The sequence below is a fragment of the Saccopteryx bilineata genome, chromosome X (genome assembly GCF_036850765.1).
Source record: "Saccopteryx bilineata isolate mSacBil1 chromosome X, mSacBil1_pri_phased_curated, whole genome shotgun sequence".
In the NCBI taxonomy this organism is placed as follows: Eukaryota; Metazoa; Chordata; class Mammalia; order Chiroptera; family Emballonuridae; genus Saccopteryx; species Saccopteryx bilineata.
The window spans coordinates 100,700,304-100,725,693 of NC_089502.1; the positions used below are offsets into that span (position 1 = coordinate 100,700,304).

At 41.7% G+C, this 25,390-nt stretch overlaps 2 protein-coding genes across 6 annotated transcripts in view; one reads left to right on the top strand and one right to left on the bottom strand.

The window, feature by feature from the left end:
* Positions 1-169: 169 nt before the first annotated feature.
* AKAP4 (A-kinase anchoring protein 4) lies at positions 170-7,893 on the bottom strand. Its single transcript, XM_066249738.1, has 6 exons — positions 7,770-7,893; positions 6,310-6,405; positions 5,323-5,373; positions 4,678-4,779; positions 1,324-3,468; positions 170-340 (listed from the first exon to the last, which is right to left on the bottom strand). Exons 2-6 carry the CDS (start codon positions 6,403-6,405, stop codon positions 185-187), a joined length of 2,550 nt encoding a protein of 849 aa, XP_066105835.1. The 5' UTR covers positions 7,770-7,893; the 3' UTR covers positions 170-184.
* A 2,998-nt stretch (positions 7,894-10,891) lies between these two features.
* The window catches only part of CCNB3 (cyclin B3), an 84,025-nt gene continuing 69,526 nt past the window's right edge, over positions 10,892-25,390 (top strand). For 2 of the 5 annotated variants that reach the window (XM_066249148.1, XM_066249152.1), the window contains exon 1: positions 10,892-10,991. The gene's annotated coding sequence lies outside the window, so the exon portion shown is untranslated. The other 3 variants (XM_066249150.1, XM_066249149.1, XM_066249151.1) reach the window with 3 other exon arrangements.

Sequence of the window (25,390 nt, forward strand, 5' to 3'; positions counted from 1 at the left end):
TGCCTAGCTTATTGAACATCTTATGCTTGCACAGTCCAACTGTTCAGATGTACTGGGAAATACAATCGTGTAGCATGTTGTCAACGACCTAATGGAAGGGGTGCCCAGCTGGCATGGAATGCTACTGGGGGGAAGGGAATTAACTAGAGAGATGTTAAAGGCATTATTTCACAGGCTAATTAGCTCATAGGTTACTGAGCAGCCAGTCTAGCAGTTGTTTTCTAGCCATGTTGCCTACGGCTTCATCCAGTTGTCGTTCTTTGGCAAACTTCATGACTTCTTGAAGGAGATCTCCTACACTATATCCCTTCTCTGCTGCCCTAGCTGAAACTTCAGGAAGCTGTGGAAAGAGGATAGACTGAGTTATGCTATGCTTTTGGAGAAAGAACTCAGATAGATAAAGTAAACTACCCCCCTCACCCACCATTTCACCCATGATCCTAAGATTAGAGTAAAAGCAGCCACAGATCCAGGACTGGCTTTCCTCTCCCGTTTCCTTGATCTTATTCTAATAGCATAGATCAAAATGAAAAAGATACTTTCTTTTTGAGTCTCAAAAAACAAATTCTGGAATTATTTGTGTTCACCAATACTCCTTAATTAATTGAGTCTTTCAGTTATTCTGTTCTGATTGCTAGATCAAGGTAGGGGTTGCCATTCCCCCTACCTTGCTAAAAAAAAAATATGAGATTTGAAGTAGGCTCATGTCCTGGACTGAAAATAACTTGGTTTAGTATTTTACTTCTGTGGAACCCATCTATAATGTGGAAAATGAAGCTGTGTGGGGTAAAAGAATTAGAAAAGACATGTGTATGAATGCTAGTCTCCATGGGACTGGGGGGCAAGGCCAGGACTAGGGTGAGGAATGTGAGGTGCCTAAGTCAGAAAAGAAAAGAAGGGAAGAGAAGGAAAAAAAGAGAAGAAAATAAAAAGAAAATAAAAGAAAAAATAAATATTCTTGAGGCACTTGCAGGAGCTCTGTGTTTAGGGAGGAGCAGCCTTTTCTTTTCTCTCCCCAGTCCTTTGAGGGTCTTCAAATTCAAAATATAAGACTTAAAAATTTATCCCCCATGTTTTATCAAATAGTTTAAAGGATCTTACTCTCCTCTTGGATAAAATGTGCAGACCTTGAGGTGCCAGAGCTTCACTAATGGTTTACCACTTTTGCGTCTTTTTATGAAGTTAAAGTAATTCATAAGGCACATGGTAAAGAGCAGACTTGATAAAAATTGGACTGCTTTTAAGCCCTAAGTACAATGTTGCCTCCTTGCCCCTGCCCATTCCAACCAAAACTTTTTCTTCTTGTGCTTTGTTATTGCTTACCTTCTCCAGTTGTCCTTCATTGTCTCCCATGAAATAGAGTGTAGGCACGTTGTATTGGGAAGCTGCAATCCACTGCAGGACAGCCTGAAGCTGCTTCTGCAAGTTACTCGTTGAACACTGATTACTGATGATGACTTCTGGCCCAGAAATGTCTTGATAGCTCTGTGACATTGCACCAACTTGACTACCTCCAGGGCCACCAACCTGTTGACTGGAGTTGTTTGCCAAGGTTGCTTGTTCTTCCAACTCGGCAAGGGCTTCCCCACTGTTACTGTACTTAGCCATGATAAGGCATAGCTTCATCACAGATTCTACGAGCTGCTCAATGAGTTGGCGGTTCATTTGCTTCATTCCACAGGAAAAGTCAAGTTCTGGATTGTCTTGCCATTGTTCTTCTGCTCTTCTGGATGTGGAAGTAGCTTTGCTTGACCTAGGCTCAGAAGGTTTGTTCTCACCTTCAGATAGCTCATCACAGTTGAAGGCACTTTCACTGAGAAGTTTCTGAATCAGCGACAGAACAATGTTTGACATATCCAACTTCTGGCAGTCTGACTGTTGAGGCTCTTTCAGAGAGGTAGATGGCCCAGCGGCTGTATGGGACTCTAGATGTTTCATTGAAAGTGTTTTGGCACTTTGGCTACTTGTGCTTTTTTCGTATTGGGCACTCTGAGTCATATAGCTCATGGTAGAACCAGTACCTTCTTCTTCAAGTGAATCTTTGCCCTTGGCCTGCTGGGTGAGATGGTACTGAATCAGCTTAAGGGCAGAAACAATCAAGTCTTTGGCCAATGAATCTGTGGAAGGGCTGATCTTTTCTCTTTTTTCTTCCTTACCTGCACATGCTTTGCCAGCCATCTGGCCTTGATTTCCTTGTTTTTGGTTCCACATGGTCAGGCTTTCCTTGAGAATATGTTCGCCTACTTTTTCGGCACCAGTTAATGACTTGCATTGATCTGGTTTTATTTTGCGTTTGTCCTTCCCCTTCATCTCAGCTTTCATGGTGGAGAATTCAAGACCTTGGTTCTTACTTTGGTTCATGCATTTCAGATCATGGGACCCAGTTTTCAGGGATGCATACATCAGACTCTGTGATTTAGTCTCCTTTTTCTCTCCAAGCAGAGCAGTAACCAGACGCTTCAGCATGGCCTCCATGATATCTGCAGCATTTTGTTTTCCATGGTTGAACAGATTCCGCTTGACAGCTGAGACAAAGTCAGAGTCAGTCATCAGGACCCCAGTGATGTTATGCAGGTTCTTCAAGCAGGAGTCAATCAAATCGGACACAATTTCCTTGGTGTGTTTTAACAACACCCTATTCAGGACCACACAGGCCGGAATTGGCTTCGCAGAGGTATGCACTTTCAAGGTCTTCATAACAGATACCATCATATCAGATGCCACTTGATTTGCATAAACCATGAGCCCTTTACTGATAGAATCTGCAAATTCTCTGCTATCTCTTTGGCACATCTGTTTGTCTCCCCCCTTGTTCTTATTGGATAATTCACTATAGAGAAACTTTTTCCGGCCACCTTCCTTGCATTCCTCCCCAGTGCCTGGCATTTCTGCAGAGGTCGTTTCTACCGCATCATGGACCATTTCAGAAGCGATCTTGCTCACAACACTATGTGGGCTCTTTTTCCCCTTGTCCTCAGAAGGTGGATAGATTACATGACGAAAGCTTTTACTACTTCCATTTTCCAACTTCTCTTTGATTTCTTTATGGGCCATCTGGGCTACCAGATTAGATAATCGGTCAACATAGAAAGAAAGGTCATTCATGGAACACTGTCCCTCAGGAGAGATCATTCCCCTCGGAGTGCTAGGAGATTTTGCAGGAGGGGTGGAAGGACTCTGGTTATTGTTGGTATTTTTGGCTGCAGTCGTCTCTAGACATAGGCTTTGAGGTCTATTGGCCATATAATCGATGTTCAGTTGATCGGCATAGACACTATAGCAGTTTGCAGAAGATACTTTGTGATGTTCTTCTTCTGAGTCTCCTATTTTATGTTTACAGCTAGAGGCTGAAGGGCTTAGTGCATGTTGGAAACCCAGTGCATACTTTTGGAGATCGTTAAGAAGCCAGTTTAGAACACTTATTGGATCAGAGGGAGCTTGTTTGAAAAGGCATATAGATCCCTCCGTCTAGAAAAAGAAGAACACCTAAAAGTTTGGGGAAGCTACTTTTTTTCTTATTTTATTTAGAAGATATATCTTTCTAAACTTCACATATTAGAAGTTTAGCCTTTAGAATTTGTATGGAAATATAATATAAAATTATATCCATTAACACACATTTGAGCACAAGTGGTAGCAACAAAAACTCAGAGAATATACACTTTTACACTTAACTATATGCAAGTGCTATCAATGTGTTTGTCAATTTTATCTGAGCATGTGTGCTTGTCTCAGTCTGTCAAAAATGTGTCAATGTGTCTGTTATGTGTGCGTATGAATAATAATATAGTAATTCACGAGTGTGAATATCTCAGTAGATGTGAGAATGTGTCAGTCTGTGTTGTTAGCATGTGGAAATGGAGTCCTGCACCCCAACTGAACCCAAAACTCTTTGAAGAATATCCTATAACTGTTTGTTTTCCTTCCTTAAGGGCCACTCTCATCACCCCAAATTCGTCTGGGGCCATAAATGGTTATGAGCATAGGGACACAGAACAGGAAATAGTTGACTCATTTGAGCTAAAACCAAATATCCTGTTCCAATATCAGCCACTCCAAGCTTATAGGACTGTAAAGGTGACTTGTCATCTTCTTTAATACCCACTCCAAATTAAGAGCCTAACAGATGTTTAGGATAGTTACACAAGGATTCTGTATGTGGCAGTAGTATACAGTTAATAACTTGTGTAATCTCTTAGACAAAAGGGTTGGAGACTGGGCAATTACAGTTCTTGGTCATCATTCATTCTCTCTGCTCCAGATATCTTGTTCTTTTCTTTTTGGGGAATGTGAGACACAGAAGGGCAACAAAAATACTTCAAAGGATTTTGCATATAAGTCAATATCTTTGTTCCAAACAGGATCAGGATTCTGTTTGGAATAGGTATCTGAAATTGGGAAAGAGCATTTTGCAAGGCTGTGATTAGTATCCTTGACATTAAACTTACTGTGACTCTGGATTTAGGCCTGTGTTCTATAGAATGTCATAGCAGTCAAATTTATGTGCATTGAACTTACCGTAACTCTGAACTTAGGCTTGTGTTCTCTAGAATGTCATTGTAGTCAAATTTATGGGTACATTTGATAATAGTTCTCTTACCATATCTTAACCAGAGTCCTCAGACTCAGTACTGAGCTCTGGGAATTAAAAAGGGCTGACTGAGAGGCGAATCATACCTTAAAGTGGTCTTGTTTATCAGTATCCTTGATCACAATAATTTCTTTTTCTTCCAGATTCTCTAGGGCTAAACCACCTCTCGAGCTGGATCTACTGGCATCCTATGGAATTAAGGAATGATATTATTATGAATAGTTGTGTTTTGAGACTTCTCCTAGCTGCTCTATCTGCCTGCTACCACTTCAAAGCATTAATGTCATTTCTCCTATCTCTTTTCCTCTCTAAGAAGAAAGAGAAGTAGGCTTATAATGTTAGCTAGTCTTTGAAGAATGATATATTTTTCTTTCCACAAATCATTACACCCCCAGAGGTATTCACAAAACCATCAGTCTCAGGAATCATATTTCATTAGTCATCAACCCTTTGGACAGTTTTCCCTCACTTTTGTGACATGCTGCTTACCATGCTTTAGTTCTTTCAGGCCTACCAGTAACTTAAGTGCCTTCTAAAATGAGATTTGGTATCAAGGGTGTCAGTAAATTCTCAACCAGAGATCCTGTGTTTACAAGAATGATGACTTCCCACCTGAATATTCTCCATTTCTACTTTCTGTCACAGCCTTTTCCATTTATTATGCTGTCATGGATGACTCTTCCAGCAGTTCCCCACCCATTCCAACTCTGATGGGAGTAGAGAATACCCACCTGGGAACCTTTATCTTCTACATTCAGGGTGGACACATCAACAAAACATATCTGCATCAAATTAGAAGGATGTATTTAGAAAAAATCTACAGGAAAACTGTAGTTTCTCTTTAATATGATAAGCACCTATCATAAAAGATTCTTGTGAGGATTGAGATAGTACATGTACAGCTTTTAGCAGTGCATAATAAGTACTCATTAAATGTTATTAATCAGACAGAGTCTTATCATTACTATATTTTCTAGATGAGAATACTTACCTGTAAGAGATGCCTAAAACACAATATCCATATTGAAAACAGTAAGAGAGGTGGCTTGCCTAACACAAACTCAAAGCTGAAACTTATATTAGAACTTGATTTTCCTGGATCCCAGTTTAGAGTACTTTCAATTACACTAGTGTTGCTCAAATGTGGTATTTTTACTACTGGTGCTATAGAAAATTTTAGGTGGTACATGGATAAACATTACTATGTTTAATAGCTGTGTTTTTTATTGTTTAGTAGGAAAATACATACTAGAACATCAAACTTGTGCTTTATGGATAATACTATTTCTGGTAATGGTAATTTTTTAATGTAAATCAATTTTTTAAAATATGAAGTACTACACAAATCATTCATAGTTTGGGAAACAGACCATGAAACATTTGGTCCTCCTGAGGGAGCCCAAGGTGATATTATGATTTCAGAGGTTAGGTAATAAAGGCTGGTAACTAGGCAACCACCACTCCTCCCTCCACTGAGGCTCCCCCCAGCCCTACCTTCCCAGCTCCTTTACATTACTCTTCACTCTGCCCCTCCCTTGACTTGTCCCTTTGTGACATATAAGCACACTGGTCCTCCACAGACTTTATTGAACTTGGTTGCTTAAAGAAATGACACTATCATTCTCCCTCCATTAGTCTAACCCAGATTCCAGGATATCTGTATCCATATGCCAATCCAATCCTTTACACACCTCAGTAGGAGTAATTTTGTATCTTACCACTTTCCGTTCCTGTTCTTGCCGTTCTTTTGGGCTGTAGAGATCAACCTTGCACACACTCCTGGGGCTGTGTAACCAGTCAACGTATTCAGACATCTGGAAATACAAAATTATTTCAAAGGCTTATGTATGGTTTTTAGAAACTGACACCAGTCAGGAAGAATGGCAGTTTGGGAAGCAAATTTAAAAGGAGGAATAGAGAACTTGGAGATTAAATTTAGTGATTTACTTCTACCAAACACCACTATAGTTCACCTGTCTTCACTTCCTTTATTACCCTTAAGTACCTTCAAAGAATCAAATTCACCCCATCCCCTTTAACTGAATTTTAGCTAACTCCAGTTAACCAGTCTTTCTCATTACATTAAAGGAAGTGGAATTAGCTAAGTAGCTGTAACATCTGCCACATAGGACCATTGTAAAAGACTAAGGTCAAAACCAGTAGATTGAATAAATCATCTTTTTAATTAAAATAACATATTAGATCCCAACATATAGAATATGTTTCTGAATTCTGAGAAAACTCAATCCATTAGCCACAAATTAACCAAAAGAAAAATGTCTGAGGGAAGACCAGACCCTGATCCTGTAGAACCATGTTTATTTTTATTTATGAAAGAATAATGATCTCTGCCAACTTCCTTCCATCCCCCTGCCACCTTCCATCCCACCCTGAAAACAAAAGTAAAAAGAAAATGCCAAAACCCTGACTGATTTTTATTATGTAAGACCTCAGATCTATGTTCAGGAAGACACTGTTATGAGTTCAGTAGAATTGTTTGGTATCTAGTGCTTGAATTTGATTAAAAAAATTAACAAGAGAAACTTTTACCAAATATTAGAGAGTTGTTGAATTCCTTTCCTCCATCTTCCTTCAAAATTAAGACTCAACCTCTAGCTTCCTTCCACTCTTTCCTTTCCTTCCTCCCTACCCCTTCTTCCCTTTTTCTCTACCTCCTTCCCTCCCTCTCTTCCTTCTCTCCTTTTCTCTTCCTCTCTTCTCCTTCTCCCCCTTTCCCTTTTCTCTTCTCCCCCCCACTTTCCCCTTTCTCATTCTCTTCTTTTGCTTCCTCTCTCTCTTTTATTCTATTATTCCTCTTCCCTTTCCTTTTTCTTCTTCCTCCTCCTCCTTCTTCTCCTCTTTTCTTATCTGTCCTCCTCCTCCTTCTTCCTCTTTCTCTTCACCCTCCTTCTTCCCTTCTCTTCCCCTCTCTCCTGCCCTGCTATACTCAGCTATCACTTCACATGATAATACTACATTCTTACACTTTACTCCCCCCCCCAAGATCTTTTAAGGCTTGCCCAAATATTTAAGAAAATACTTCCCACAGCCCCAACATAGGGAGTTTCTTTCAGAACTAGAGAGTACTAGCCTAGAAAGAAAGAGAGGAAGGCATAAAGGTCCCTCATGTCCAGATTCTAAAAAACTGTAAAAAAAATCAAATTTATAAATTCATTACCTTGATATTTAGTTTTCTTTTGGCTGAATATGTGCCACCGAGAAGGGAGATCTGGCCCTATAGATGGATTTGGGCAGTGCCAAGTTCTTGGGCACCTGCAGCTGGCTGCCACCCCTGCTGGCAGTTGGACAAGACTGAAGGGCCAAGGCTTTTGCCTGCTGCTTATGACCCTGGGTTATGACACCAGTAATTGTTGAGTCACAATGCCTGAAACTATAGCAACCGCAGCAAGGGTGTATCAGGCTGGCAAACTCAATACCCTTTCACATCAAAACTACCTCAGCCAATAAACTCAATAAAAATTAAAAAAAAAATAAAATCACCTCAGGTTGTCTGCTATATGACCTTTTTTTATTCTCTCTAGGAGAGTACTTAGAATTTTTCACATTTTGTCCAGCTCACAACCCCTTGAAACCTTTCTTTTTCTCTTCTTCCTAGATTTTCAGAACAATCTAATTATATTAGTTGTCAGTTTGGTATGTATTTTTCATATACAGAATTATCATTTGCCTTTGTGAACAAAACAGTATTAATTTTCACATCTTAGCTTATTTTTCTCTGTGTTTGATAACTGGTACTTGTCTAATTTAGACTCCTATGCTTTCATAGAGACTGAGAGACAGAGGCTCTGTCTTTGTTGATGATTACATTTTAAAGGGGTGGCTTCCAGGTCCTTAAAACAGACATTTCTAGGTTGTAGAAAATATATTTAAAAGGACTAGAGAAATAATTTACAATCACAAGTTTTCTAAAGTAAATACTCTAAGAAAAGGGAGGTAAGGCAGGGGACTATAGTCAGGTTTTGGCTGGAACAACAGTATATTCTTTTGGTAGTGTTGAATTTTCTCAGACAGGTATATTAAGGAGCCCAGGGTTATCATTCTAAAGACATGGTCTTGAGCTGATAGAAACTATGCTAGTGTTTGTTCAAGTCTCTTAATGTAGGGAGGAGATGAAATTCTTTGTGCTGAAAGTTAAAGTTTTTATAAACTAAGTTTGAGGCCTATCTGAGAAGAGGGTTCAGAGGTGCCTGACTATATGAAATCATCATGTTGTATACCTTAAATACATACAATTTTTACAGAAAATTAATTTTGGACAAAGAAGGGGTACTTAGTCAATGGTGATGAACTAAAATCCACAGCAAAGGACTTGTTTTTTCTTTACCACTCTGTCAAAGGGGAACTTTTGATGTTTAAGTTGGAGCTGCCTCATGTCTGTGGAATAAGAAGTAAGGAAAGAAAATGTTTATTTATTCTCTAAGCTCAAGAATGTATATCCCTAAGATTAAACAAACAAATAAACAAACAAAATAAAACAAAAATACCTCTGTCTCCCAGCCCAGAAAGGAAAAACTGTGATCTGGGCCTGGAAAATATCTTAACAAATTTTCTAAATGACAAAGAGAGAAGTTTTATGGATGATTAAAGCCTTGTCCTGTGGCACCCCAATCCTGTCATCGGGAAGGCTAACCAGGAGCAAACAAGAGCAGAATTTGAAAGGGAAGCCCAAAATAAAAATGTAAGGAGGCTCAGCCATAGGTTACAATATATTTACTGCCTCTTCTTTCTCTTAAACTGCGGAAGCTCTTAGTGTCCTGTACTGACTAGAGGTTGAAACAGTTGGGAAAGAAGGGATGTTCAGAATGAAAAGGAGGAATATGTTACATTAGTATGTGACTATGTATGAAGTAGCATGTATATATACACTTAAGTTAGCCTTTAAGAGCTCAATAGAGAGTTGTTAAACACAGAAGCTTTGGCCATTATTTTTTTCCCTCATCATCATCCATTTTTTAACCTTGTTTATTCTCTTCAAACATCACTTCCATACAAACTTGTGATTAATCATACAAATTACACCTTAAATACTCAATCATCTACATATTACACAGCTATGCTGAACATCTCAGCAATAGTACTGTATAATTACTTCCATCAAGTATTTATGTTATGTCTGTATTGTTCATACCTGTTTGTCCTTCCCTATGAGTGATTGAAGCAGTGGAGGGAAAAAACAAAGGACTTTTAAAAACTATAAACATTTTTATTATTTTTATTTCAGAGGGAAGTTGTTAAAGGAAAGTGGACTCTTAGAAATGTTGGGATTTCCTTTCAGGCAGGGACTTAATTAGAAAGCTAAGGTCTGTTCTATTGTCTTATTGTAGAAAGTTACAGCTATTTGGTGGGGGTGGGGGTTGGATTGGCACTGGACATTTCTGATCAGGCTCATTCTTCTTATAATTGTATAATTTCCCTCTTCCCATTTCCTAGAACATTTGCTTACTATCTGTATAATTCATTTGACATTTACTAGACTAGATGTGGCCTTGTAGAGTTAATTAACTTTTCCTATTCCTGGATCACTTACAGTGAAGCCTTGAGGGAAGGTTCTCTCTTTCTAATTACATCTTCCAAGATACTGGCCACACAGTTGAGCTTAAAAAACAAATGATGATTTTGGAAATTTAGGCAAGGAACATAATTGAGAAGCCAGAGTGGTGGAGTCCATAGTAATGACAGAAAGAAAGAAAAACCCACAAAAACAAAACAAAACAAAAAAACACAAAACAAAAACTGTTAGGTATTTGAATGGGTAACCTTCTTCACAGAGAAAAAATTCTCATACTTTAGGTGCATCTCAGAATCACTTGGAGGGCTCATTAAAATAGTTTGGATCCACCCCAGAGTTTCTAATTCTGCAGGTCTAAAAGTTTGTCTGGTGTTGTGTTTTACATGTATTATTGCATTTAATTCTTACACAGCCTTATGATATGGCTACTATTTTAATCCAGATTTCATTAAAGGGTGAACCGCAGAGAGGCCCTTTGACTGGAGTTTCAGCCAGTTCCGGTATAAGCCACTTTCATTACCCTGGAGGGGGGTGTATGTTTGTGAGCCCAGAGATTAGCACCCCTTTTATTCCTTTTAGGGTCTGAAGATGCAGAAGAGAAATTCCCCGAAGGAAAAAATAAAAGGTATTCAAGCTGATCTTTTGGTTCCATTTGGTGGTTTCAAGTCTAAAAAGTGTTGATCGGCTATCTCCCCCTGCTGGTGATAATGGTACGGTCCAGGCGGCGCGCAGCCTCAGAGACCGTTTTTCCGTACCGTTTTTTTTTTCCTCAGGCGGCCGTTAGTTTGAGGCCGTTCATCAGAAGCGGTTGGCAGTTGGCCCGAAGCAGTTGGTCTGAGGCCGTTGGGCTGAGGTGATAATTCTGAGGCAGTTAGTATTTTTTTCCTTTACTCGTCAACTGTTTTTTTGTTTTGTTTCATTTTGTCTTGTTTCTGTTTCTGATTTTGGAGCTCCTTTCCCCTGCGTAGCTTTCGTTTTAATCCATTTATGGCTTGTTAAAGGTACTTTTGCCTTACATATATAAATATATGGTATTTTATGTAAGAGCTGGAGATGTAGCTGAGGAAACTAGGCCACATCCCCCCGCCCCCGTTAAACCAACAAACTTGTCTCAAACATCTGAGGTAAAAGTCCTTAAATATAGTATTAATTGGTGATAGTTACCCTCCTTCCCTCCAGATAGTGTCTTTATTTGTAAATGAATGCATTAAAGAGGATATCATGGAGGAGAGGAAGGGTGTCTGGAAACGTTTTAAACCTCTTCATGTTTCCTCTTTGTACTTAAAGGCATTCTCTCCCCAACCCACACCCTTGAGGACCCCCATGGTTTTACGGACTTTAAAATGGGAGGAAGACTGGTCTAGTCTTCAGCTTTGTCAGGTAGTTGCCTGGCAGGGATGTCTGGCTTAACCCTTCTGTGCCTGTTGGTCTTAAATCTAGATGGTAAATGGGGGTAATGAGTTCATATGGCCAGTAGGAGGTCGGAGCTGCTTGGAAAACATGTTCCAAGACAGTACAAGATCATCCCATACAAAAACCCATTTTGCCAAGGAATTCCTCAAATTAAAGAGAACTTGTGATTTCCCCCACTAATAATACAATCACTCTCCATCCTAAAAACTGCATTTTTATTTGTTATATTTATTGACTTAATATTTAATATTTATAATATAGATAATATAATATTAATATAATATTTCCTTAATAGTCCCATCATAAATATTTGTTAAGTTTAAAGGAAGAAAGTGTTTGTCTAACTCTCTGTGTAGTCTCTCTAACAGTGGCTCATGAACTTAGACACTCAGTAATCACTCTTGGTGATCCTGGGGTGAGTATGACAACAGTGATTGTGTTGACAATAGTGGCATGCTAAATAATACGTGTTCTTTGAAGTCCGTAGCAGATGTATTTTCACCATGCTTTGATCCTTACCACATTCTACCTTGTGTTGGTAATTATTTTATCATGAGTTTTATCTTTCCAAATACAGAATGACTGTGTTTTACTCATTTTTATTTACCCTGTAAGAGATAGCATTAGGTTCATATATAGTAGTAAGTGTTTAAGGATGTTTTTACATAATTAAAAATTAGTGTGTATACTTGAAACTAATATAATGTTATGCCAATGATATCTCAGTTTTTTTTAAAGAAAGAAAATTAGTGGTAATGGTTGTTAAAGAATTGCTATGCCCAGAACCATATAGAAGTGCTTGGCCACAGCCAAGAACTTTGGACCACTTTGGTCCAAATTGTCTGGCTTATTGAAATAACTCACTAACTGGTTCCACTGAGTTTTTCCTTGCCACTCTTCAACAGAATTTTTAAAGAACCATTATATTTTATTAGCCAGTTATTTTTTAACTTCTTTATTGAAACATAATTCAAATATCATATAATTCACCCATATAAAGTGTACAATTCAATAATTTTTAGTGTATTCAGAGTTGTGCAGCCATCGCCATAATCAATTTTAGAACATTTTCATCACCAAAAAAGCAACTTTGTACTCTTTTCTACCACAACTCCCCCAACCCTATACCTCCCCAGCCTTAAGCAGCCACTAATGTGCTTTCTGTCTCTATGGATTTGCCTATTCTAGCCATTTAATATAAATGAAATCTTACAACCTGACCTGTGGTGGCGCAGTGGATAAAGCGTCGACCTGGAAATGCTGAGGTCGCTGGTTCAAAACCCTGAGCCTGCCTGGTCAAGGCACATATGGGAGTTGATGCTTCCTGCTCCTCCCCCCCTTCTCTCTGTCTCTCCTCTCTGTCTCTCCCTCTCTAAAATGAATAAATAAAAAATTTAAAAAAATTTAAAAAAATAAAAAATCTTACAATACATAGTCTTTTGTGAATGACTTCTTTCACTTAGTATAGCTTTCTGAAGTAAAGAGTTGTGACAATATGTGTGAAATGTTGTTTATGAGGGCAGCTCATTAGAGACTCAGTGTCAAGGGCTTTTATTTGGGGCTGGTCCTGTAGGCACCCTTTTCGTAGCACATACTAACACTCCAGAGTCCCAGAAGGAATGCTGTTGTTCACCATAAGTCACAAACAGTTAAGGTACAGTGAGCTACGCTCATCAGTTAGGATGGTGGGACTCCCCTCCTCCAAATCCGAGATTCCAGATCCTAGTCAAGGGGCAACCTTACCAGCAGGACTTTCAAAAGATAGCATTCTCACGCCTACTATATTGTCTTTTCTATACATATTTTGATAGGGATTGTGTTGATTCTGTAGATCAAGTTGAGGATTGCCATCTTAACAATATTAAGTATCCTAATCGATGAACATGGAATGTCTTTACATTTGTTTAGGTTTTTAATTTCTCTCAGTGATATTTTGTGGGTTTCAGTGTACACGTCTTGTACTTCTTTTGTTAAATTTACTTTCAACTCTTTTATTATTTTTGATGCCATTTTAAGTACAATAGAATTGCCTTAGTTTTATTTTCACATTATTTCTTGCAAGTTTATAGAAATATACAGTTTTGTATATTGATTGGTCTTGTGTCCTGTATCTTTGTGCTTGCTTATTAGCTCTAATAGCTTTCTTGATGTGCATGTTGATTTCTTGATTTATACACCTATTAATATGGTGTATAATGAGGATTGATTTTTTAAAAATTTTATTTAGAAAATTAAATTTAACAGAGTAACATTGATCCATAAGAGTACATAGGTTTCAGGTTAACATTTCTTAGCATTTGAACAGTTGATTATGTTTTATACCCATCACCCAAAGTCAAATCATTTTCCATCACCATATATCTGTTCCTCTTTACACCCTGCCTCCCACCCCTTCACACATCCCCCTCCCCCTGGTAACCACTTCACTTTTATCTATGTCTATGAGTCTCAGTGTTATTATATCCCACCTATGTGGCCATTTGAGAAGGCAACAGGAGTTAATGTTCTGAATTTACGTTTTACACCTGCTCTACCCTTCCTCTAGCAGTATTATTTAAATGAAAATGCTACTTTAAAAAGACCCAGTACTCTCTCTTGTCAAACCAGCTTAATCCAACCAATTTTACTGGAAACCACGCCTCAATGCAAAGTCTATTAGCCCCAGAGTTCAATTAAATCCCCCCAAGCCCTCCTTGCTGAGCAACAGCACATAGCAACTCTGCATGCTCATTGGCCCCAGCTGGCCAATGAGCACTGCGCTTCCTCTAGGGCTGTGCTTTTCAAAATTGGCTGCTGGTAAATTGGAAGGAGTACAGGTCAGGTTAACATTGACTCAGGTCGCTACAACTTGGTGCTCCTTTATTTCCTTGCCACTCCTGGTCTAGGAGTGTGTTCATGGTCTTTCCTGTTCTGCCACCAATCTTGATGTGAGGTAGGTGACTTTGGATTTGTACTGATTGCTGGAATGTCTGGCTCTGTCACTTCTGCATTGGTCCTTGAGCGTCACTCTAGCCCCATGTTACATGCTGTCTTCTTTTGGCCCAGTCTTCTCTGCAGCGTCTCTGTCAGGAAACCTTTATTTTGTTCCCTTACCAGTCAGTCATTAGGCTGTGAGTGATTCTTGTACAAGGCTGGGCAGAGAGTGTATATTACAGGGTGAGATGGCAAAGCAAATGGGCTGGATACAGTCATTTAGATGGAGTATCCAGTACACATGCCTGAATCAGAGTACATTTATAAAACATCTTTTCTCAAGTGAAAATGTGCATCAGTTTCATCCACAAGAGGACATATTTAAGTCAGAGAATGCTAATTGAGAGATATCTTTTGAACTACGGATTGATGGAAACTTGTACTTTTCCCCCTTGTTATCCTTTTCTTAATATCTCCACTCTTGTATCTTTCCCCCCAATCCCTTTAGCTCTGGCTTGCCCAGTGCTCTCTGCTAATCCTAGAAAGTCACAGGTGGAAGGCACCTCAGAACCGAGCTTCTAAAAGTTTAAAGTGCATACAAATCACCTGGGGATATTTTAATTTATTGGTTCCTATTTGGTAAGGCCTAGCTTGAGGCCAGAGATTTTAAAAGGCTAAAAGCTCACACGTGGGGATGCTAATATTGCTCCATTTACCATTGTTTGAATACCATGGAGGTTCTGGTCCCATTGCCTCAGTTTATTAGTTTGAGAAACAAAGCCTAGGGAGGGAAAAGAAAGTTGATCCGCATAGACAATGAGTCCCAGCCTCTTGCTGACTCTCTGGGACAGGATTAGGTAGGGCAGAACTGGATTCCAACAAGATCTAGCTCAGTGGTAGTCAACCTGGTCCCTACCACCCACTAGTGGGCATTCCAGCTTTCATGGTGGGTGGTAGCGGAGCAACCAAAGTATAAATAAAAAGATTTAACTATAGTAAGTTGTTTTATAAAGGTTTATTCTGCCAACCTTAGCGAAAATCCGACATAAAGTACTTGGTAAGTAATTATTATTATATGGTTTAACTTGCTGTAACTCTGCTTATAAATTTTATAAAGTAAAGTTACTTCCCTACTTTATAAATCACTATTACTGTGGAACTGGTGGGCGGTTAGAAAATTTTACTACTAACATTGATACAAAAGTGGGCGGTAGGTATAAAAAGGTTGACCACCCCTGATCTAGGGGGCTGTTTGAGTCTTCCACTGAGGAAATGGGCTGAAATCCCTTCATGACCATCATCTGAAGGTGGATTGCCTGAATTCTGGAAGAGACAAAGCGAACAAGGCAATTAAGTATGCATGGACCAAAAAGTAATAGGAGAAGTGATGTTAAGGGGCCTAGTAGCAGAAGAAACTAAGTCATTTTGGGAAGCATATTTTGGATAGAGTTTCAAATGGTGTATTCAATGCCCTGTTGGTTGTAGGTCTGTAACCAAATAGAGTCGTCCCTTGCCATATCGTGGTTCACTTTTCATGGTCTCACTGTGGTGCAGATTTTTAAATTGTATATATCTAATTTTGTATCACGGATTTTTTGCTATATTGTGGGATTTTGTGGTATATAGGTATTTTTATATATTTATTATTTTAATTATTTTTGCAGTAAAATAAGCATTTTATTGCCTAAAAGCTGAAAACAATATAAAAATATTAATTAAAACATATTAGTATTCACTGGTTGTTAGTACCTATATAGGTAGAATTTTAGTTTTTTTAATTTTTTTCTCTTTTTTTGGTTTGTTTTTTTATTATTTATTCATTTTAGAGAGAGAGAGAGACAGAGAGAGAGAAGGGGGAGAAGCAGGAAGCATCAACTCCCATATGTGCCTTGACCAGGGAAGCCCAGGATTTCGAACCGGTGACCTCAGCATTTCCAGGTCGACGCTTTATCCACTGCACCACCACAGGTCAGGCTAGAATTTTATATGTTGTTAAAATTATGTAGGTTTAAGGGAGTAGAAAGTGTTTAAGAGCATAGGAACTGATAGAATCAATTGGAGTCTGAAAGACCAGTATAACAGGCTTTAATGAAAAGAAACCTGCCAGGCTGTCTGGTAAGGAAAGCAGCAACTGGTTATCTAATAGGTAGGGTTAAATAGGGGGTTTGAGTGTGGGGGCTGGTAATCATTAAGGAAAAATGTATCTTTCAGCAATTTATATATGATTAGCTGTAAATAAGCTAGGGGACCTTCCACACCCCAGTTAGTCACCCTGATGCCTGAGGGAAGGTGATCTGGAGCATCTAGTTTGTTATTGTCCCTTTGTCCATTTAAGGGAAGAGAGGGTCATGGCCCCCACCTGCAACCTTGTCATTCCAGCCTTTTGTTATATGGTTGAGGAGTGATGATCATTTTTCTGTAGCTATTTCCTGCTGGTAAGGGGCGGCAAGTCAAGGGAAGGGATGGCTGGCCTCGGGCTGCAGTGGCAAAGTAGGGGCCTTCTGGTAAGTGACCTGGAGTAACAGGAGTTCATGGACAGTCCAGCTAGTGAAGGCCTTTAGGCAGTCCTGGAGGAAATGAGGGAAAAGGCGCAGGAGACGGACCACATGCTGAGAAGGCAGAAGGCAGGGTAGGGTTGTAGGGTGGTGGTCTCTCTTCTGTAACTTCTTCCTGCTGTTTAGGGGCGTAGTCGTAGGAGCTTGGATTTTTCTGCCCAGTGAGTGTAGGTTTCAGGGTTGGTGTGTAGAGCTAGATAGATTTCTCCAATTTTCCGGTTGGTGAAGGCCTGCATGCGATTCTGTAAGAAGCTAGAGAATAGGCGTAGGAGACAGGGCCCAAAAGCTAAAATGACAAATATGAGAGTGAGTGGACCCATAAATGGTAGTACCAAGACACCCAGCTTTTGCAGAGCCACTGATCTCAAGGCTCGGATTATGTTGATGTTCGGGGTGAGATAGACATAGGTTCCCGCCCAATTAGTTGGGACTCACATATAGCTGTTGGTCCTACGCATATAGAAAGCCCCTGATTGTGTGAGGCAGGCTGAGAGGTGAATAGAGAACAGATGGACAAGGGGTCAGTTTCTTCCATCCATCTCAACTCCAGAGGGTCAAGGTGGAGGAAAGTGCAGCCCCAACTGGGGGGATACATGGTCAGAGACATACTTTGAGTGTTGCAACCGTGTGGAAGGGGTAGTGAGCCAGGGATAGAGTCGTGTTGTGGGATAGGAGCATTTATATTGTGAAGCTGTAAGAGAAGGGGGTCTTGTGAATCAAACGAGGTTAGAAAATAATCTGTTTGCTTCTGGAGAGACTTGGCAGTTAACTCGATGGTTCTGATGGTCTTTGGGAAATTGAATAGTTATTGTGGTGTCGCAGAGGTTAGAGGGGAGGTGACCAACTGGGATGTCATCCTGAGCCTTGAAGCATAGGGAAGCAGGTGAAAGGAGAGGGGTATTTAAAGTGACTGGTCCTTGAGCAGGAGGAGTTCGGGGTTGTAATTTTTCAAGCTGGGAATAGTAGGTTTAGTATAGCTTGTTTGCTTGGTTGGCAACTGAAGTGAGGTAATCTCCTATGAGAGTGCTGGCTCTCTCAAAAAAGGTGGCCCCTTTCTGAATATTGTACATACAAATGGTGTGAAGGAGATGAGTATTATTAAGAGGAATAAGGAGAGCTGAATAAACTGAAGATGACATGGACAGACATATCCAGCAGTCGGCTGCATAGGAGGAGTTAGTCTTGATTACGAGATTTTAAATAAAATTAAGAGATCTTTCTAGATGTGAGGATTCCAAGAGGGAGGGTATGGTGGCAGAGTATGCCTTTAAGCAGGGGTCCCCAAACTTTTTACACAGGGGGCCAGTTCACTGTCTCTCAGACCGTTGGAGGGCCGGACTATAAAAAAAATTATGAACAAATCCCTATGCACACTGCACATATCTTATTTTAAAGTAAAAAAATAAAATGGGGACAAATACCATATTTAAAATAAAGAACAAGTAAATTTAAATCAACACACTGACCAGTATTTCAATGGAAACTATAGGCCTGCTTTTGGCTAATGAGATGATCAATGTCCGGTTCCATATTTGTCACTGCTAGCCTTAACAAGTGATATGACATGCTTCCGGAGCCGTAACGGGTGCATCCCGCATCACCGGAAGTAGTACTGTACGTGAGCGACTCAGCGCTTTGCGGCGCCGCCACATACAGTACTCCAGGAGCACAGGATGCGGATGCTCCTCTCACTGACCACCAATGAAAGAGGTGCCCCTTCCAGAAGTGCGGAGGGGGCCGGATAAATGGCCTCAGGGGGCCTCATGCGGCCTGCGGGCTGTAGTTTGGGGACCCCTGCCTTTAAGGGTAAGGAGATAAGAAAGGATAGAACAAACTGGAATCTCCATCCTGTCTGTTGTCAGGGGGTAATCAGTTATGGCTCAGGCTGTTCTTCTTCTTCTGGGATGTTAATCAGTCTGACCTTGGTGGACCCTAAAGGGGAGCTGGTGTATCTGGGAGGTGATTCAGGTTGACTGGAAGTGTCATCCGTAGGCATGTGTGGAGATGGAGCTTCCGTTTTCTTTAACCTGGAGACATGAAACTAGGGGGCCTTTCCCTGGAGTTTTGCAGCCTTGGGGGTGGTGAGGAGAACCTTGGGGTTCAATATGCTGGGTGGTAGATGTAAATTTATAACAGAAGTGGGCAAATCTGGCCGGCTGAGAAGCAGTAACAAGGCCGACTCTGACAACGGGAGGTGAAAGGAGAGAGAGACTCTGAACTTGGAGAGTAGGTCCCGGCCTAAAATAGGCGTAGGGCATCAAGGTAGGAGGAGAAAAGAGTGTGTAATGGAGACACTGTGTATTAGACAAGGCAGTGGATCCATGGCCAACAGGGAGGGAATAAGACCATCAACACTCACAAGAGAGATCTTTAAGGGATAAGCAGGACCCGAATATTCGGGCAAGGCAGAGTAAGTGGCCCCTGTGTCTATAAGAAATGAGATCGGCTTACCTTCACTTGGATGGTTACCCTAATAGGCTCATCCATGAGGACATGAGATAGGGTCAGTGGCCCTGGGCACCTTCAGTCTTCAGTGGCAAGTCCCAGTAGGCTGGGCAAGGTTAGGTTGTAGGTGGTCGGTAGGGGTGGAAGAGACTGAACCCTCCCTTGGAGGAGCGAGGGGGCAGTCTACCTTCCAGTGTCCCTTTTCCCACAGCGAGGGCAAGGCCCTGGTGGGGCTGAGGAGCCAGACTGGCTTTTTGCCCAATGACCTTCTTTTCCACACTTGTAGCAGGGTCCCAATGGAGTCTGACGAGGTCCCTTAGGAACATTGGAGCCTTTAAGGGCAGCCTCCAAGAGCTGGTATTTTGCCTGATCTCTTTTAGTATATTTTTGGAGTGCCCCCAGTAGGCAGGACAGGAATTGGGCTGGATTTCTGTCCGCTCATTGTGAAATTTCTGTTTTTCATAACTAACTGCCTTGTAAGCAGCCTTTTGGAGTCCACTATTAAGCAGGAAACCATACAGTTACCAAGATCTCTGCCAGGTTTGCCAATTTAATAGTCCCAATTGGGGTCTTCCCTGGCAACAGCTGCTTCTCCTACGGGTTTTTGATTGTCCTATGGAGGTCGACAGCATGCACCTGTGCAGCCAACCAGACTCACTCCTCCTCGAGTAGTAAAGTGGAGGAGAGGATGATAGAGGTCATGCCAGGTCAGATCATAGGCCTGGGTTAGGATATTTGAATTTCTTTATGTAAGTGTCTGTGTCAGTGGAGAAGGAGCGTAGTCTCTTCTCTATTTGGGACAGGTCCAAGAGAGAGAACAGGACATAGATTCTCACAATTCCCTCAGCACCTGCTACCTCCTGGAGGGGGAGGAGGGTGTTTGGGGGATCATCAGTGTCCAACTCTGAGCTTGTATGATCTCTAGATGGCAGGTAGTTGTCATCTTAGAGGGAGGAAGAGAGGAAGCAGACAGACAGACAGCGTGATCAGCTGGATGGAAAGAAGGACGGTCTGGATGGAATCTGCAGGAGAAGGAGGAGGTTGAGATGCTGGTAGTAGCACCACATGGTCAGAGGGGTCAAAAGGATCAGAGTTTAGAGGAGAGTTGGAGGAGGATGGGGGAGAAGGGATTTTTGCTAAAAGTATCATATTTGGTAGGTCAAGCAAGAGGAACAGAGAGAGGATTGAGATCAGAGAAAGAAGAAAGTCTGTACATAGGGAATTTCTGAGGCCTTCCCTGTGCAGTGGCAAAGATTATTGAGATCTTTGAGTATATTGTAATCAAAAGTAGTTTATATTGGGGCACTGTGGTAGGTCCCCATGATAGGTAAAGGAGGTAGACGGGAGTTGGTGAGGAAGGAGGAGCGTCCCCTTTCTTCCTCTTCCAATTGTAGAAAGGAAGGGGAAGAATTGTGGGGGTCATCACCCACGAGAATTCAGTCCCAGTGAGTAGGAGTAGGAGGTTTCTTGGCCAGGTGCCTGAGCTTCCGAAAACGTAGTGTGAGTAGACAAGAAACCCCGAGGTCTACCTCTCCAGATTTTTAGGGTGAAAAATTTGGAAGAGCACCTACTAGAAGAAGGGAAGGTGAAGAAGGATCTCTAATCCTGGTCCGGCAGGGGTTCAGAACAGGGTCATGGAGCCGGCCAATCTACCCCCACTCATAGGACCAAGCAGAATCAGGTAGTATGCCTGGAACAAGCTGCCGCTGTCTGCCACTTCCCTCATAGTAAGCTTGGGTGAGAGCTGGGGGATCCTCCAGGGGCAACTGGAGCCCGGTCCCAGGTTTTGGCACCAAATGATAGAATCAATCGGAGTCCAAAAGACCAGTGTAACAGACTTTAATGAAAGGAAACCTGCCAGGAGAGCAGCAACTGGTTCTCTAACAGGTGGGGTTAAATAGGGGATTTGAGGGTGGGACTGGTAGTCATTAAGGAAAAATGTATCTTTCAGCAATTTATGTAAGATTAACTGTATAAGCTATGGGACCTTCCACACCCAGGTTAGTCACCCGATGCCTGGGGGAAGGTGATCTGGAGCATCTAGTTTGTCAATGTCCCTTTGTCCACTTAAAGGAGGAAGAGGTCATTACCCCCACCTGCAACCCTATCAAGAAGTGTTTATAAGAGTGTGGGAAAGGTTAATAACAGTGTGAGAAAGGTTTATAAGAGTGTGGGGAGGGTTTATAAAGCCTTAATATATATATTTAAATAACAAAATAAATATAAAGTTGCTCCTTTGCAGACTTGCACCTATCACGGGGGCTTCTGGAACCTAACCTCCATGATAGAGGAGCGACCATTGTAATATGTTCCATAAATTTTTTGGTGCTCTCTTCAATTTGACCTGTGGTATTTATATAAAATCCACAAGAGGTGTTTGCTATAGCACAAACTCCGCCCTTTAATAATCTTCCATTGTAGGGCTTATGGAAGGTGAAGGAGATTTTCCTGCTGGTACCAGCCCTCGGTATTTTTGATATATCCATTTTGTTCAACCCAGTTAATTTCCTCTTGGGTATACCGAGGAGTTAGGGTCTCCTCTGAGCCTGTTGGAATTAAAGGTCCTAGAAGGAAATCTTGAGCAGAAACCACCTTTTTTTGCAGTGATGTTAGCAAACTTATTTCCTTGTGTTATTTCATCTCCTTTTGATGCCCCTTGCAGTGTATAACAGCTATTTCTTTGGGTAAGTTTAATAGCTTGGAGTAATTTGAGGATTTGAGACTTGTGCTTGATAGGAGTATCTCTGGCTGTGAGATACCCTCTTTCTTTCCAGATAGTGTCATGAGCATGAAATACTAGAAATGTGTCTTCAGAATCAGTGTAAATATTGATTCTTTTCCCTTCCTCTAGTTCAAGGTTCCTTGTTAAGGCTATTAGTTCAGCTAACTGGGCAGAAGTCCCAGGAAGCAAGGCCCTCAATGACCGATTGAGATGTGACAGTTGCATACCCAGCATAGCAAACCCCATCCTTGATGAAGCTACTCCCATCTGTGAACCAAACTTCATTCATTCGCATTGTCTAGTGGTCAGTCCTTCAAATCTCTGCTGCTAACATAGGTTACATGAATGATTTCACTGCAAGAGTAGAGGGATTCCATGTCCCCTGGAAGGGGCATTAAGGTGGCTGGATTTAGAGTGGCGCAGTACTCTATCCTAACCTGGGGATTTTCTAACATTAACACTTGGTACTTTAATATTCTGCTGTCAATAAGCCTGTGGGGCCCCTTATGCTCTAGGAGGGAGTTTATTTGGTGGGAAGTATCATGGATGATTTCTTGTCCAAGAGTGATCTTGGATACCTCCTCAGCCAGCAGGGCTGCTGCCGCCACTACCCTAAGGCAGTGGAGCCATCCCTGTGCTACTGAGTCTAGGTTTTTAGAGTGGTATTCAATAGGTTGTTGGGTGGGCCCTAGAGTTTGAGTTAAAACCCCTAAGGCTACTCCTTGTTTTTCAGTTACATATAGTCAGAAAGATTTCTCTGGGTTTGGCAACCTGAGAGCAGGTGCCTATATTAGAGCTCTCTTTAGCCAGGTAAATGCCTGTTCTTGTTCCCTGTCCTAAGGCAGAGGAGGGTTCTGTTCAAACTCAGATTTGAGAGCCTGGTATAAAGGTTTTGCTATTTCCCCATATCCTAGGATCCACAGTTTACAACAGTATCCTGTCAGTCTGAGGAAGGCTTAGATCTCCTTCTGGGTAGTGGGAACCAGGATCTGTTGTATGACCCACACTCTTTCTGGGGATAACCTTCATTCTTCATGGGTAAGAACGAGTCCCAAATAATTCAATCATTGCTTTAATATTTGTGCCTTCTCTCTAGTTACACAGTATCCCTGTTCAGCAAGAAAATTTAGATTCTTAGTAATATGCTGAAGGCCTAGCTCTTTGGTGGGGGAGCAGATGAGTAAATCATTGACATATATATTTTTTAATCATTGACATATTGAATGATCTGGCCACTCCCCTCAAGAGATAGGCCCTTTAGGCCCCTTGCCAAGGCCTACTCAAACAGGTGAGGACTGTCCCAAAAGCCTTGGGGCAGTCCAGGTAAGTTGTTGTTTCATTCCTTGTTCATCTGTCCATTCAAAAGCAAATAAAAATTGGCAAGATGGGCCCTGGCCGGTTGGCTCAGCGGTAGAGCGTCAGCCTGGCGTGCGGGGGACCCGGGTTCGATTCCCGGCCAGGGCACATAGGAGAAGCGCCCATTTGCTTCTCTACCCCCCCTCCTTCCTCTCTGTCTCTCTCTTCCCCTCCCGCAGACAAGGCTCCCTTGGAGCAAAGATGGCCCGGGCGCTGGGGATGGCTCCTTGGCCTCTGCCCCAGGCGCTAGAGTGGCTCTGGTTGCGGCAGAGCGACGCCCCGGAGGGGCAGAGCATTGCCCCCTGGTGGGCAGAGCGTTGCCCCTGGTGGGCGTGCCGGGTGGATCCTGGTCGGGCGCATGCGAGAGTCTGTCTGACTGTCTGTCCCCGTTTCCAGCTTCAGAAAAATACAAAAAAAAAATTGGCAAGATGGGTGTAACAGAATGCAAAAGAGCATCCTTAAGGTCCAAGACTGAAAATCATTGTGTCTTCAGGGCAATTTCCCTGAGAATTGTATATGGATGGGGAATCATGGCATGAATGGGTAGTATAGCCTCATTTATAGCTCATAAGTCTTGAACTAATCTATTATATATTCCCCATTTTGATTTTTGATTGGCAAAATTGATGTTTTACATTGTGAGTTGCAGGGAGTTATAACCCATGCTGAAGGAATTTTGAGATTAAGGGATATATAGTCTCTCTCTCACTTGTTTGTTTTTTTTTTAAAAAAATTCATTTTTTAGAGAGGAGAGGGAGAGAGAGAGAGAGAGAGAGAGAGAGAGAGAGAGAGAGAGAAGGGGGGGAGGAGCTGGAAGCTTCAACTCCCATATGTGCCTTGACCAGGCAAGCCGAGGGTTTCGAACTGGCGACCTCAGCATTTCCAGGTCAACGCTTTATCCACTGCGCCACCACAGGTCAGGCTCTCACTTCTGTTTCAATAAAGTATTGTCTGCAGTTAGGGAGCATGGTGGAGTCATTAATTTTAATAATTATAGGAAATGCTGTTTGGCCTCTCCCAGATATCTCAGAGGCCCAAACCTGGTGTCTACTTTAAGGTTTATATCATCTTAGAAGGTGTTGGGATCCTCCACAAGGCATAATGCCAAAAGGGGAGATGTTAATCCCAGAACTAAGGAGAGAGTTATTTGGGTGCCTAATTTGCTTAAAATATCTCTCCCAAGAAGGGGAGTGGGGTATTCCGCTATTACTAGGCATTGATGTGAGAATAAAATCTGGCCCCAGAGACAACATCGAGGTGGAATAAACTTTTTGTGGGTAGGTACCCTTTTTACTTCCATTACTTGGCTAATCCTAGAGGAGAACTGCCCAGAATAGGTGGTTAGCACAGAGTAGGTGGCTCTTGTATCCAAAAGAAAATTTAGGGTCCTGCCTGCCACATCCAGAGTTACCCTTGGCTCTGTCCCTTCAATGATGATAGTTGGTTTGGGAGCCAGCCTGAGTGTAGGGCCCCCTCACTTTAAGGCCAACATAGCCTGGGATTCCAACCCAGGAGACCTCTGGCCCTCTGGGCAGTCTATCTTCCAATGGACAAATTTAAGGCAGAGGGGGCAAGGCTTACGAGGAAGCTTTCCCCTACCTAAACATTCTCTTGCCCAATGGCCAGGCTTCCTACAGCAGTAGCAGTTACTAGGATGGGCCTGCTTTGGGTTCCCTGGGGACAGGTGACCTTGTAAAACAGCTATGAGCTGTGCTTGCCATTTCTCCTTGTGTTTTAGCTTACCCTGTTGTCTCCCTTTCTCTTCCTCATCTCAATTATAAAGGACTGAGGTGGCAGCCTTTAAGATGCCAGGGAAGGGGGTGCCTGGTCCCACCCATAATTTTTGGAGTTTCCTTTGAATGTCA

What these genes read in the sequence shown, in the direction of transcription:
- AKAP4 (XM_066249738.1), bottom strand. Translation starts at nt 6,405, where the DNA reads ATGTCTGAATACGTTGACTGGTTACACAGCCCCAGGAGTGTGTGCAAG. An exon ending in ATAAACAAGACCACTTTAAG is followed by an intron (nt 3,469 to 4,677) that starts GTATGATTCGCC and finishes TTCTTTTTCTAG; the next exon opens with ACGGAGGGATCTATATGCCT. An exon ending in ATGAAGGACAACTGGAGAAG is followed by an intron (nt 341 to 1,323) that starts GTAAGCAATAAC and finishes CTCTTTCCACAG; the next exon opens with CTTCCTGAAGTTTCAGCTAG.